The sequence below is a fragment of the Agelaius phoeniceus genome, chromosome 7 (assembly GCF_051311805.1).
Source record: "Agelaius phoeniceus isolate bAgePho1 chromosome 7, bAgePho1.hap1, whole genome shotgun sequence".
NCBI lineage: Eukaryota > Metazoa > Chordata > Aves > Passeriformes > Icteridae > Agelaius > Agelaius phoeniceus.
Genome location: NC_135271.1, coordinates 24,542,152 through 24,556,862, shown reverse-complemented (window position 1 = coordinate 24,556,862; position 14,711 = coordinate 24,542,152). Strand labels below are relative to the sequence as shown.

General features: G+C 38.9%; 1 protein-coding gene across 1 annotated transcript in view; it reads right to left on the bottom strand.

Moving 5' to 3' along the window:
- Positions 1–14,711, bottom strand: part of BMPR2 (bone morphogenetic protein receptor type 2) — a 104,906-nt gene that overhangs the window by 23,847 nt on the left and 66,348 nt on the right. The window contains exons 4-5 of the mRNA XM_054636119.2: positions 1,856–1,966; positions 1,243–1,334 (exon numbers count right to left, since the gene is read on the bottom strand). Coding sequence (XP_054492094.1) covers positions 1,243–1,334; positions 1,856–1,966 — 203 coding nt within the window. The remainder of the gene's footprint in view (positions 1–1,242; positions 1,335–1,855; positions 1,967–14,711) is intronic.

Below are 14,711 nucleotides of genomic sequence, written 5' to 3'. Positions count from 1 at the left end.
ATGAGCCATTTTTTTAACTTTTTAAATACTTACAAATAGAGGAGGAAGAGAAAACAGAAGGAATAACAAAAGTAATGTTTCTAAAGATTATAAAATTGTCTTACAGGAAAGTTTTCAAAAATAATGTATCATTTAATGGAGAGACTTTCTGTTTCTCAGTCCTTTGATATCACTGGGTTGCAAAGCAGCAGCAAGTCAGTTCAAGGTATGAATGTGGAATGTAATCTACCCACAGAGATGTCCAAAGGCAAGTACAGGTTTAAACATTTGTCCTACAACACCCTGTGACTGGAGGCAAGGGGTCAGCTCCTTAGGATACAAGAAACAGGACAGAAGACACCATAGCATTTCTCTCTCCCAAATTTCAGACTTGGAGAAAGGCTGCATTATCGCTACAAGTGCTTTCATCTGGGGCTTTGCACATTTCTACAAAACCCATTGTTAGGCTCTCCTAAACTCTGCCTCAAGTACTTTTTTGGTGTCAGAAGACACCTAAGGTTCTATGCTGATCAGTGCTGACACCGTCAGAGCAACTCACACTGCATGTCTGCAGTCTGCATCTCCAGGTGGGGTTTCTACTGGGAAAAAAAAGAAAAGCACCACTCTGCATCTCAGTCATTCTACTTTTTTTTTTTTCCTGGCTAAAAGGTTTTTAAAATTCCACATGCTATATCAAGCACACCAACTGGAAGCATAACATTTAGCAGTTTTGTGATGATACATCTAACACCAAGCTGAGCAGAAAGTTCTGGTTGGCCTCTGGTTGCCATGGAGCTGGATAGCGCCCCACAGGGAAGAATGACTACACAGAAATGCACCACTACTGAAATATACTGCCCTATCTGCAGTAAATTCTATTTTCCAAGAGTGTTACTAAAGAATTTCAAATTCCTACAGTAGGACACTGTATTAAAAGCAAGCAGTGTCAAGCAAAACAGATGGATCTTCTGATGCAATGCTGAAATATAGCACCTTCTAATTTTCCCCACTACCTCCCAGTGTTTCTTTTTTTGTTCTCAAGGTAAAACATGTTCTAGCTAATGCCAATAACATTACTAACAAAATTAGACAAAATGTACCTGCAGTAATCCCTTTTTTATTTTAATTTTTTCTTGAAGCTGTGATTTCGAAGAAAATATTACAGGAGCACTGATACATTCATTTCTGTAACTATGTCTGGGATATGATCACAAGCATTATATTGAATAAAAATGAAGATTAATAACTGAGTTGAATATTTACCTCTAACAACTTTAGATTATCCAGATCCAATGAGGGCTCTGATGCTGCTGCCTCCATCATGTTCATACTGTGCAAACCTTGTTTACGGTCTCCTGGGGAAGAGGGTGAGGAGGAAATCAGCCAGTTTCCTTTCTGGACATGCTCCAAGTGAAAAAAATGCAACTTACCTGAGACCTGGCAGAATTACATATTGTAGGCAAGGATGAAATAAGTAAAAAGGAGTCCTGTAAAATCTTCTCAAAGTCAGCAAAATGAGCAGTGAAGGTGCTGATAAGCCACAAACTACAGATACCTGCTACACAACTGTTTTGATAATTCAAAGTCACTGGCAATAACTATAAAGCATGTTCACCATCTCACTTAAGCTGTGCTGAGCAGAGGGTTTGTGGAAGAAAAATGGGTCCCAAAATGCCAGCTTAGAGATGTGATAACTCTCTCCAAACTGTTATAAAAGGGATATCACCATAAAATGTCAGAGAGGAGATAGGGGAGCAGCATTATGTACAAGCATATAACAGGGACTGGGGAGAGCAGAAGACCTAAGTATAACTCTGAGCAATAACTAAATAAACAATGGAAAAAAAACAATGCCAAAAATATTGTCAATCCCTACCTGCAAGCATCCTGTATCCAAAGAACAGAGCAGCTATGAGAACAGCCAGTACAGACACAGATGCCAGGGCAATAACGATGGTCTCATCTCGATGAAAAGAATGAGAAGAATCTGAAAGCAAACAAGATGAGGACTCTTTAACTGTAAATTTGAAAGAATCAACACTATAAAACATGTAATTGTTATTACAACAATGAGAAGAAAAATGTACTCTGGATTGTCAAACATCCCACATCCTTTTCCCCTCAAAATCTAGGGATGGTAAAAGAGTTGATCAGCCCAAAACAAGCTGGGCACGCATCCATCAGCAGCCTGGCCCAGGCTTCCTTGCTCTGCAGCGAGAGGCACTGACAGCAGAAAGTGACTCTTCTTTCTATCTGGCAAAGTTCAGCACAGCCATACAAGGCCAAGCTGATGCAGTCCTCATCTGTGATCTGTGCCTTAATCCAGTTTCCTGGTATGAATCAGGTTTGTCACCTTTACAAGGTTTTTTTGTTGTTTTTCCCAGGACAAAAATCTCACGAGTTTGCAAACTGGGCTGCAAATATGATGAAAATTGAATGTTTCACATTCACTCAAATACCTAAAACATACATAAGTCCACTTAAGCAAGTATTTCAAAATACTTTGAGGTTTTGATTTGTGTAAGTGCTCAGATAATTTTTGGCATAATTCTTAATATACAAAAAGACAGAAGTATCTCTACAGACTGAAGAAGGAAACCTGAAACAAAAATAAAACACTAAACAAAATGAAATGAAACTAGTTTTATTGAGTCTGTTGTAAAATACCATTTGACTCATTTTTGTCAAAATGAGTATCTTGCTTTTTCAGGTTTTCTTGGTTGGGTTTTTTATTTTCCCAGAGAGGAAAAAAGATTTCCTGAAAACATTTATTAGTGCCTTGAAATGTTCCTCCATGTCAGAGTCCAGTCTTGCTTCTTTGCAGGCATATAAAAATCCAGCCACTTTAATATAAAAAATTATTAGTGCAGATACTCTTCTGGTGTCAGAATCACTGGAATGTGGCGCTACAAGACCTCATTTACTTTGGCTTCAAAACCAAGTTTGGGAACTATGTTTAAACATGTTTTACATACTGCAAAAAGTACTCCTTAAAAGACTGTAATGAGACCTAACTAGGCTAAAACCACATATAAATGCACACAAGACTTAAACATTGAATAAACTTTTAGGTGAGACTGAAATACAATTTATCCCAATCTATGCTAGCTGAATAAACTGACAAATTCACTTTTCTTGAATTGCACTTAAAAGAAATTCAACGTGATTCACTACTTCATATTCTGAGTATGGACATACGCAAGAGAACCATGTAAGAAGGAAAAGCAAATTTAAAAGACAACAACTGTCCTTTTTACATAACCACCATGGTAAGGGGAAATAATGAAAAGCTGGTAGAATAGAATGCCAGAGAGAATTTCAGCTGTGACAGAAGTAGGTGAAAAATCATCTATCAAAACCAACATGCAGCTCATATCTGATACTCCCCTTAAATAAAACAGAGCTTGTGATAAATCACAATACCATCAAATTTATATTTGTTCTGTCAAAAGAAATACCATCACTACTGGTTTTGATAAAATAACTTTCGCCATGAAAGTTGTTGCCATAGAACACTAATGTGGAATATGAGCTGTGACTTCTGTAGTGAGGAGATGAAAAGATACACATTACAATTGTCATCTAAATTATGTATTCAAAACATAGACATACATATATATTGAAAGCCACAACATCATAAAGGAAACTGTTACATTATACAAACCTATATGAAACATGACACAAGTGCAGGCAGATGAGTAACTGCTGGCAGGGAAATGGTAGTTTTGACTTTCATATTTTTATGAATGAAATTTACATTTTATTGGGTTATCTTTTAAAATATATATTAAACGTGGAGGGTTTTGCATCAGTTCAAGACAGCGCTAGCACGTACTAAGGAGTAGCAGGCTTTGAGAGACTGACCCTTGGGTTATAATCCCAGCTGTATTTTCCTTGACTGCAGAACTAGAGCACTGCCATTTGCTACCCTCCCATTGCCAAATAACCAGCAATCATTTCCCCCATGGTTTGCCAAATGATATCTGGTGCTCGAGTTTGATTGCTCTTCTTTAGTTTTCTGTACAATCAAAGGCTTAACAACATGCCTCCATCAGGAGGGCCCTCCTCTACCCTGGAAAGGATTTTGCAGTTCAAGGGCATCCTGAGCAACACCTTCTTCCACAGCTCTGGCTGCCTTGGCACACTCCCCTTAGAAGCCTGTGAATGTTGACATTCTGCAGGCTGAAGAGATACCAGAAAATCTCAAGACAGCATTTTGCTCGCATCAGCAGCTGAAAAACACACAAAGAAAAAGGATAATTTCTCTCTCCTTCCTTGATGGACCATCCCTTCTGCAGCCTTCTTCTGTTTAGTTGTGCAGCCACCAGGTAACCTCACAGACGTCCCTAGCCTTCCAGAGGAAAGAATGTTTTAATTTTTTTTAAGGAGAGTTGTTTCATAAGAATTTTAGATTGGTATATCTTGAACTGGTTTTCAATTCTTACAAATATTTAAAAATAAAACTGTTGACATTCCAACAGCCAAATCAGTCCTACAGTGCAAGTTACTACTGTCAGGATGATGAGCAATAGTAATAAATTTAAGAATATTAAATACAAATTTCTTCGTAAGGGTAAGTGAGCATCTCAATGGAGTGATAACATGCAGCTCAAAACAGCATGAGTGAGTAAAATGCTGTGTGTGACAGCCAGTCATTCCCAGCAAGGACAACTTCACTATCTTTTGCTTGTAAATCTACACTAAAAGGAAAGCACAAAAATCCTGCCATGACAAAAGGTCCAGACAGCTCCAATTCCTCACTCTCCTCCAAAACTGTTATTTCTATCAACCCTCTATCTGCTTTGTAAAACAACTACTTTTGATGTTGTCAGATTATCAATCTTTCTTAAACAGAACAAAAAGGATATGTCACTTATCAACCCAGTTTCAAAACTTTCCAAAACTTAACAGAACTCTTATTAAAATCACTGATTTTATTAGTCCTTCTCTGGATATATTTCATCTTTAGTCTTTTACACCATACTCACCTTTAAATGCCTACCTAAGAACCATACAGGACCTCTCAAGGCATATGGAGAGGTTCACATTTGCTCTTTTATATACTTCTAAGCAATTCATACAAGTTTTTTATATACATATGCACAAGAGTCATAATTCTCTTGGTATTATTTGGAGATATGTTTTAACTAACTCACCAAAAGACACATCAGTGTAGGTCAATAAAAGTAATCACTAACCTTTAATCAAGGCACTTTTAAAATAAGGATGTAAAATGCACAAGTATAGAAGTTTCTTTTCATGCTTTTGTCCATGAACTTATGGTCTGGGTGAAAACAACCATGACTCATTATGATTAGGACATTCATTATGAAAGCCATGATTTGATATTATATTTTTCTGAACTAACACTTGATTGGTCTTCAACTGTTGACAACCCCTCCCTCAAATCAGTGGACTCTGCTTTTCAAGTTTATTTACAGGACCAGACACACGCCCTACAGCTTCAGTATTTCTTCATCATGTCATTGTACAAACTGACTTTAAACATGTCTAAGAACCACTCAATAATCTCATTTGACTTTTTGGAATCATTACCAATATTTGGGTACATAGTGACAAATATCAACTGATTTAAAAGCACTGTTTTCAGATCTCAGACTGGGAGTGCTGGTATCTCAGTATTATTCCCAAACCAATGCATTGCATAAAAAAAGCAATGTCATAAAGAGCAGAATTAGCTGCAGACTCTAGAAAATCCAAGGATTAAGGAGTTGGCTGCTGAGCTAAATTCTACCTACAGTTGTACACAGAAGATCTTGTCAGAGCTTTCTACTATTTATGTTACTGTAACTGAAAGGAAGGCTAATGAAAATGCTTGTTTCACTGCTATTTGTTAGTGAGGCTTTTATTTCCAACTTCAACTTAGCCTCCCTGATCTACACCAAATGTGCCACAATGAAAAACTGAACCAACAGAAACTGCTCTAAGGCCCAAACAACCTTAAAAGCCAATTTCTTATCCCACTTGAATGGGAAGGGGAGCAGTGCTCACAGATCTACTGACTCTACAAGCAGCAGTACAAAGATTCCATGTGGAAGATACCCAGCATGTACACACTTCTGTCTTGAAACATTTTGCCAGTAATTCTTACAGTCTACCAAGCCTACCAATCCCATCACAAAGAAATACCACAGCAGACAGTGTAAATTGTTTTTTCTTTAAAGTAAGAAAAAGAAACAAAGCACAACTCATCAAAACAGAAGGACAACCTCCTTCTGGCTGGGGAGCAGCTGGTAACCAACAAGCCACCATTCCCAGAAGTGTCCTGACCTCATCATCAATAAAGGGCTTGTTTTCAGGTTCCAAAACCCGAGTACAACAGCTCCTGTGTATGGACAAGGTACACACAAATAATTGGGAATGTATTTCAGAGCAAACCATGAAGAGGAATGCTTCCAGTATTCAGTTAGAAGTGAGTCATCTGGCTGAACCCAGCCCTGCTCTTGGGACACTCCCTGCAGGCACTTCTACCACATGAAGCATTTCTCTCCCTTTTCTCAGACATTACTGCCATAACAGTTTCCAAGCACTTATACAGTATATTTGATGAATTGAGGTTTTTGGATTAAGCTTCCATACTGCCACACATGGAAGTTGTCAAACTGCAGCCTTCCTAACCTTCCCCAGGAATGACATACAATGAAGAATACTGCCAGTGCTAATGGCATCAGGAAGAACAATGTTTTTTCTTCAAAGTAACTTTTCCACTATACACATAAGCTTGTAATATTAATTAATGCAAAAGTATTCCAATCTGCGCCTATGCTTGAAAAAAACTTTTTTATTTCCCTCTAATTTAACTTTCAAAAATTAAAGCCTCTTTTGTAGGCTTCCTGTTTCCATAATTCAAAATTAGCATTTATCCTATGACCAAAGAAAGTTGTGAGAAATGAGAGAAAACTGAGAGAAAGCCAGGTAACAAGAGCCAATGGCAAATGAGTCTGTAAACATACAGAACTTCCTGGGAGCCAGAAAGGGGATGCACCATTCTTCTATCTTCCTTCCCCTTCAGCAAATACTGTGAGAACTGCAGACAGGAGGCTGCTCTGGAAAAAGCACCAACCAACCCACCACCACTGCCAACACCATAGCATCAGGTCAAGCACCCACATCTGTGCTCTTGGAGAAACATTGCAGCCTGGATGATGAACTGTGAGGAAGCCAGGCAAGTTCTCCTATTTCCTACTTCACCATTCAACACATTGTTTCCACAGTACTATTGCTGAAATGAGAGGGCATGAAGCAAATGGAATGGGAAATGAGGAGAAGGAAGGACAGTCTTTTCCCTATGGCAGGCTGAAAGCTGTCCAGAAATCTTCTCTCTAACCCTCCACCAAAGGTGCTACACTGCAATGGCCAGAGAGCTCCCTGGGATGCCAGAGAGGTCACCATTACAATGAGACATCTAAAGACAGCCATGAGAAGAGGCACTAAGTGTTAACTAAGTTGAAAAACTAGGAATCCCAAGGGGGAAAATTTGATTGTGTAATTAAAGGCTGTATCCCAACACAAACACACAAAAGGATATGGCCTTGAAACTGTGCAAGCAATGACATTGTTTCCTTCTAATATCTGAATATGAAACCTTGGAATGCTATCATCAATGCTATATATTTACATGGTGGTGATCACATAATAAAGGACATTTGCACATAAATTTCCACCAGATCTCTATATTGCTATTAAAGCTTTTCATTCCATTTTCAGAAATCTGCCTGCTCTTCATGTAAATGACTCACAGCTGTGTATCTGCCACACACTAGTAAATAATTCTAGAAAATATATGTGTGTATTTAAGTTTTGAGAAGCATTGTATAAAAACATTTTAGACAAACATACAATTATTCTATATAATCAAAACCAGTTTAAAAGTAATTACCTATGTTCCCACAGGATTTCTGGTAGCTATGTATCAAAAGCAAAGTGATCTCAAAGCCGATCGGTACCAAAATATTAACATTTCTTTAATTTGCCATATCACACATAAGTAGCAACATTACTCTTAACAAATGAGGAAAACACCATCCTTTAACCTTTACAGCACAACAGTAACATCTGATTGTTCAAAACAACTACAGCTGTATGGACTCTGATCAAAGTCAGTAAAATTACACAGGGATTCAAAAGATCTGCCCATACAGATCACTTTAAAAAGAAGCAGAGTCTTCACGCCATCCTCCAACTATTTCTTTGATGTGATAGATTCAATATGTTCATAGCCAATCTGGTGCACAAGTTGCTCTTCCATTAAGGAATCTCAGTGATAGCGAGGATGAGATCAGAAGGAAGAGGGAAAGCTTTTGGTTCTGTCACCAGCAGTGTGAGATGGAGGCTGCAGGGTGGGGGCAATGTGGCCCTCAGCTGCAGATAACTGCAAATATGCTCTGCACATCAGAAAGAGGCCTTTCAAGTATATTTAATTCTACTTGCTTTTAAAGTCACATTTCTTTTCACAGTAGCCCTGCACAATTTTCATGACATTGATAAGATCTTGATCCTTTGAAAAAACATACAATTAGCAATCTTTTCCAAGGGCTCACAGACCTCAATTACAATCTGTTTATCTGTTTTGTCTACACAAAGCTTGGATCAAACGTGTCCTCAGAATTCTCCACAACTAGTAAAACATGCATCCCTTACTGCATTCTAGCAGCACATTCCAACCAAACCAAAACACATCATAAGGTCTTTTTTCCTCCCCTCCTTTCTGGACAGTAACCAACATTTCTTTCTGACCAAGTGACCATTGCTTCATTCCTGATCCACTGTCCAGCAGCAAGAGAGTACAGTCTTCATCACATTAGAGCAAATGACAAGAAAGCCTCTGATATAAGCACTGTGCCAGAACAACCCAAATTGTTTTATGTAAATCCTAAATTCATTCAGTGAAGATAACAAAACATGTAAGGGGGAAAAAAGTACAAAATTTTAACAAAAAAAAAATGTTAGTAGCCTTTTAGATACCAGGGACACAGGTCAGATTATCACATAATGAAAAGAAGAGTCCCATCTACACTGATTTAATTAAAAGCATTTAAACCTATATTTTTAGTTAAGTTGGAGTTACAAGGTTGGAATACCTTTAAAATATGGTCTACAGACATTTACAATAAACTCCAGCAGGAGCTGTTCCCAATTTTCTATTAAATCTATGTATAGCTGAGAATGATGAAAGGAAAAAATAGCATTTCCTAACAACTTCTGCTATTGACCTAAGCTTTTACAGGTGCATGTTTTAAAACAACTATTACCCTAATTCTGTTTTATGAACCCATGTATAAGAGGTAAGTTTGCATCTTTCTGTAAGCATTTGACAAATTATTAATAAAATTAAGATCCATGTCCAAATTTTGTAGTAGGACTACAAAATGTTATCAACATGACCATCTTCAATACTTAAACCAAAGTTAAGGTAAGGAACTACTCTTTCACATAAAATTTTGGAGGCACTTGAAGGCACAATGAAGTTAGCAAGATAACTTCTATGGAAGCACAGTGCACACGCAGATGGAAAACACAATGGGAACTGGTTTTTTTGTGGGAGATGGTGCAACATTCTTTAACAGAATAATCCTGCCAATCCATAACCCTAAGGCAGTTTTCTTTCATAACTGAAAATGGATGTTTTCCCTGGACTTAACAGCAAGCCTCTGGTTTCTAGTCTATTGGCTTAGATGAAACAGATAATTTGCACTTGCTTCCAATCATTACAGTGTTTGAAGAAAAGATTTAGACAGTCACAAATATGTTTCCACTTTGCACTTAGCATCATCATATTTGACTGATTTTAACTTTTTATATAAAATTTTATATACTTATTGTCATAAGGTGCCCTTTATGACACATCTTTTCATATTTTTCTCCACATCGGGAGAGCTAAAATTTTAATACACTTTTCACATAATCACATCACTGTGTGGAACCTGGATGTCAGAAAGCACCAGTCTCTCATGAGACTTGCAGTAACATCAAAACCTGGCACTCATGCATCACAGATCCATCTGCCTCCTCAGTGAATGCCTCAAAACATCATACAGCTTGGGCTGTAAAATTTATTTCCCATAATGTGCTCCAGAGGAATCCTGCTATAGCTGGAAGTCAGTCATCCGTGGTGGCAGAGTTTCAGCAGGCAGATCTCTCTTCAAAAATCTGCTGCTGGAAAATGCAATTTGAATGTAAACTTTGTCTCTAAAAGCCCTCCTCTGCCCTTCTCTGCTGTACTGGCTGCCACCAAGCACCCAATCTGGAGTTTTTTTTGATGTTGAAGATTGCCGTGATACATCCAAATCAAAAATGAAGCAAGAGTGGTAATGTCTTTGGCAGGAGAGTGGGTTATGAAATCCCTAAGTGCTCTTTCTTTGATGACTAGATACAGAGAGGTGAATTAGCAGCTTGTCACATGTGTGCAGAAGAAATTAATGAGTTCATCAAAACCCAACAAAACTCCTCTTCCTGCCTTTTCTTCTGGGAGTTCAGGGATCTTCAGTATTATTTCTAACACTACTGAATAGAACCTTATAATCATCATCTATGTAAAATAAATAGCAATCCTAACACAAAACTAAATCTAGGTTATTCTTTCTGAAGTTCCCTATATACCAATAAATATTTGATTACTAGAGAGATAAAAGAAGTATCTTGCTTCTATAGTCAAACTGGTTTTGAGTACACCTCAACCTTACCTTCAAGCTAAATGGAAAGCTAATTTGAGCACCTAACAATATACTGGGGACATCTTCCATATTGAAACAAAAGTCAGAAAAATGTTTTTTAATAAAAAGTCTGAAAATAACATTTACATTATCCCCTTATATTCATCTTGGACCAACAGGACTTCCTGCTTATCAAACCAAATGGTAACACCAGCTTTAACATATGGCACCCTTCCAACCTCTGTAATGCACTGGATCAAAAACTACATGTGCTGCAATGGAAAAAAATAAGTGCTTCAGAAAGCCTCTTTAAGGATATTTGAAGTTATTTTAATTCCAACAGGTTAAGAGCCACATATTCCATGTCTGTAATGTTCCCAGGCACCAAAAATAGAGCCCAAAAAATTACATCAAAACACTGAAACGCCTGTTTTTATACGGATGAGCTAACAACCAACCCCTCAGATCCTTCAGAATAGGCAGCTCAGATCCCTTGTGCTGCATTTTTCATGTCTCCAAGAGTGCTGAAGCCCAGGAATGCTGTCTGCCAGGCAGCCAGGCTCCCCCTGCTCCTAGACAAACCCAGCCCCCCGTGCCAGCCCTCCGGTCGGTGGGAAGGCGAGGCAGGCGCAGGCAGCGTGGGACGCTGGGCCTGTCCCAGCAGGTTGCAGCTGGGCACACCTGAGGGAGTGGCAGTGCCTCTGTTCCCAGCACAGCACGGAGATGTGCGGCTGCTCCCGCGTGGGCAGGGACACTGACAGCTGCACACCTCCTCTCACTGCCTTTCAGCAATAGCTCTTCTCTCTTGTCGACCTTAGCAACAGGCAATGAAGAGCGAACTGATTTAAAGGACATGATTGTACAGGGTGTTTATTCCAAAACCTTTCCCTAAGCATGCAATGAAATCTGGATTATAGCACAATTTTAGGCAGCCAACCTGTTTCAAGTACAAGCCCAAGATCAATACAAACAGGGTAAGAACGAGTTCTGACAAAATCTTTCCTTATACATTTGGTTTATGTCCTAGTATTCCAGATCAGCTAAACCCTAAATCAGCTTAATATTGTAATCCTCAAGTGTAATCCTCAAGTGTAGCAAGTATTTTAGTACTAAAACTTAACTTCTCCTACTCTCTTTAATTCAGGAACATATTTCTGTACTTCTAGTACAACTCTGTAGAGTGTACATTCTTGTACGTAACAGGTTTTGTGAATTTAAATTTGAAGGCCGACACTACAGAGTTGTGAGTTAAACCTGTCTGATATTTTAGAAATATTCACAGTTAGTAAAAGATTGTGTTTGTCTGGCTAATATAAATTCAGACAATGCCTGTATTTTGCCAAAAGGTACACATCTGCTCTAGCTCTTACTATCATGGTTTAGAAGGAGAATGTAACATGAATGTACATGTCCTGTTTTCCCATTAATCCTACCTACTTACTCGCTTATTTTCCCCAATCATCTTCTCTACCTGGCCATATAGTTTCTAACTTTAGCAAATGCTTTTTCTAGGACTTCAAAAATATTTCAGAAGTCTTCTGTAATTTTAAGATGAAAATAATCATTACATTTCTCTATGCTCTAGCATTGTACTGGTTGGTCTTACCAGGTATGTCCCAGATGAAATGGGTATTGGGAGGAACTGAGCAATGAAGCAGAAGTTGGGATCAGACAGAATTCCCCCTCCTACCTCACTCCAGGGCGCCTGCAGAACGCTGTGAACAGCATCTCCCCTTCTCTTCCCCAGGACCACTGGCAGTCTCACTCAGTCTGCATCGGTGTCTCAGAGTCTCAGTCCTGCTCCTCACTCGGTCCCACCCAGCACAGGCCATCCCTGAGGACACTGCTTGCCCTGTGTCCCTGCCAGTGAGTGGAGAAGGGTGGCAGAGCAGCTGAACCTCTCCTGGTTCCTGCTGAAAGCCACCTCTCCTTCCCAGCTGAGAGGCCTTAGCAAGGGCTGTTTCCCTCTATTGTCCTTGCTTAAATGGAGATTCAGATGGTTTCTGGGAAGGAAGAACCTCTCTCTCAAAGACACTGCACGGACAGGAGATGCAGCTATTTGGGGACATCCTCAAGCAGAAGGAAATAAAGGACAGAAAAGGCTGTGGGAACCTGACAACCTGCCTGTGAGGAGGAGGCAGTGGCAGGGCCAGCACTCGGCAGGGCAGGAGCTGACACAGTGAGAGGCCCAGAGAGGAGAAAGGCTTTAACCTCCTGAGGACCCCAGCAAAATCAATAACCTCCTCTGCCACACAGCTTCTGTTTCCAAGGCACCAGCTGCAGTGACCTTCTTCAAACAGAAAACTGCATCTTGTATGAGGGCACACAAGTGCACCTTAGATATGTGTAAATGCATTTTCTTTTCCTAAAGGAAAGAAAAAATTTTCAGAACTTGAAATATAAAACAAAGAGAAACTTAGATTGTGTTTCTGGCTCTGACACAGAACAGCCTGATCTTAGGTAGGTTACTTTGCTTCTTAGTGCTTTATGTTAGCTAGGTATATAATAGGGAAAACAGTACCTCCCCTAACTTCAAAGGTTATTCTGATTACTTTAAAATAGCATGAAGATGAAAAAGGCAATAATGATAAATGGCAATCCTTAGTTTGCACTTATGCAAAATCCCTTTACAGATCTAAGTGCTTGATTTCAGATGAAATACAGACACCGTTTGATGTTCAGCTCTTGCAGCACAAGTGCCAGCTCAGGCATCCCTTGCCTCCTACTCCCAGGTGCTGTTCCAGCCCAGCAGTGCCCAACAGCTGTGCTGCACAGCCACGGCTCTGCTGAGCTACAGCAGCCAGCGGGGAGACCATGGGAGGGGAGGAAAGACCATATCTGAGGCAACTCCCTGCCAAAATAAATATACATCCATCAAGTACAAAGGCTGGCATCAAAGCTATCAATTCGTGTTACAGCTGACTTCACTTGTATAACATGTTCTGTCTGCCCTACAGTAACAAACTTGTTTCAAACCAGGAATAAATATTTCAACACAAATCTGAATAGGTCATGAGGAGACATTTCATAATCCTATGGAAATGACTTGCAAATGATGTTGGAATCTGCATGATTGCTAGATGAACTTCACAGACTGAATAAAACATACTGAATGATATGGCTTCTGTAACTCTTCTACTTTAAACATATTTTCCATGTAATAAAAACTTTCTTAAATGAATCCCTGAACTGGTCACAGCCCTGAGTATTGGTTTCAGCTGTTTTAATGATGCTTTACAATTAAACTGTAAGTCTAAAACCTTCACAAGACATTTATTTACACAGATACTGTAGAAATTAGAATGGAAAAAGGAGCCTTTAAAAAAATGAATATAAAGAAGTCTTCTGTCAATCTAATTTACTCAAATCCTGACCGTACCATGAAATCCTATTAAACGAAAGGCAAAAACCTCAAGTCCCATTGAGCAAGTAGAAATCTTTTTTTGCAAAACAAAAAAACCAAAATTAAACTTGTGACAGACTCATTTCTGACAGGTGCTCCTGCTTTAACACATCACAAACTATATAGTCACAGGCAAAGTTTTTAAATGGCTCTTCTGGTTCCCAGCTGGTCACCATCAAAGCATTTCTACACTTCACAGAAGACACTTTTAACACATCCTAGTTTGGTCACTTGAAATTTAAGACACCCTCAATCACTAGTCTAGATTTAGGAATATGCAACTCTATAAGCCTCCTCAAAGTGAAAATACATAACCAGGACAAAAATGAGGATTTATGATTGCAAATCAACTTCATGCTTTCAGCCTTATAGCTTCATAACCTATAGCTTCATAGTTGGGGTTTTTTTTCCTTTTTTTCCTTGCTTATTCCTTCTAACAACTCACAGGTAATCACATCAGTTATGCCTCTGAGAAGATATTGTCTTATTGTTTTAGACAAGAGTTCTGGTTCCATTCTGTCCTTTAAAAAAGGATATCCAAGTTTTCCGTGAGTTTTATGATGCTTACACATCACACTTCTTTCTTTCACACTTTTTCTGTCTAAGCTGCCATTTCCTGCAAGGTTTCAACACCTGGAAAGGTCTGTCAGGAGCCC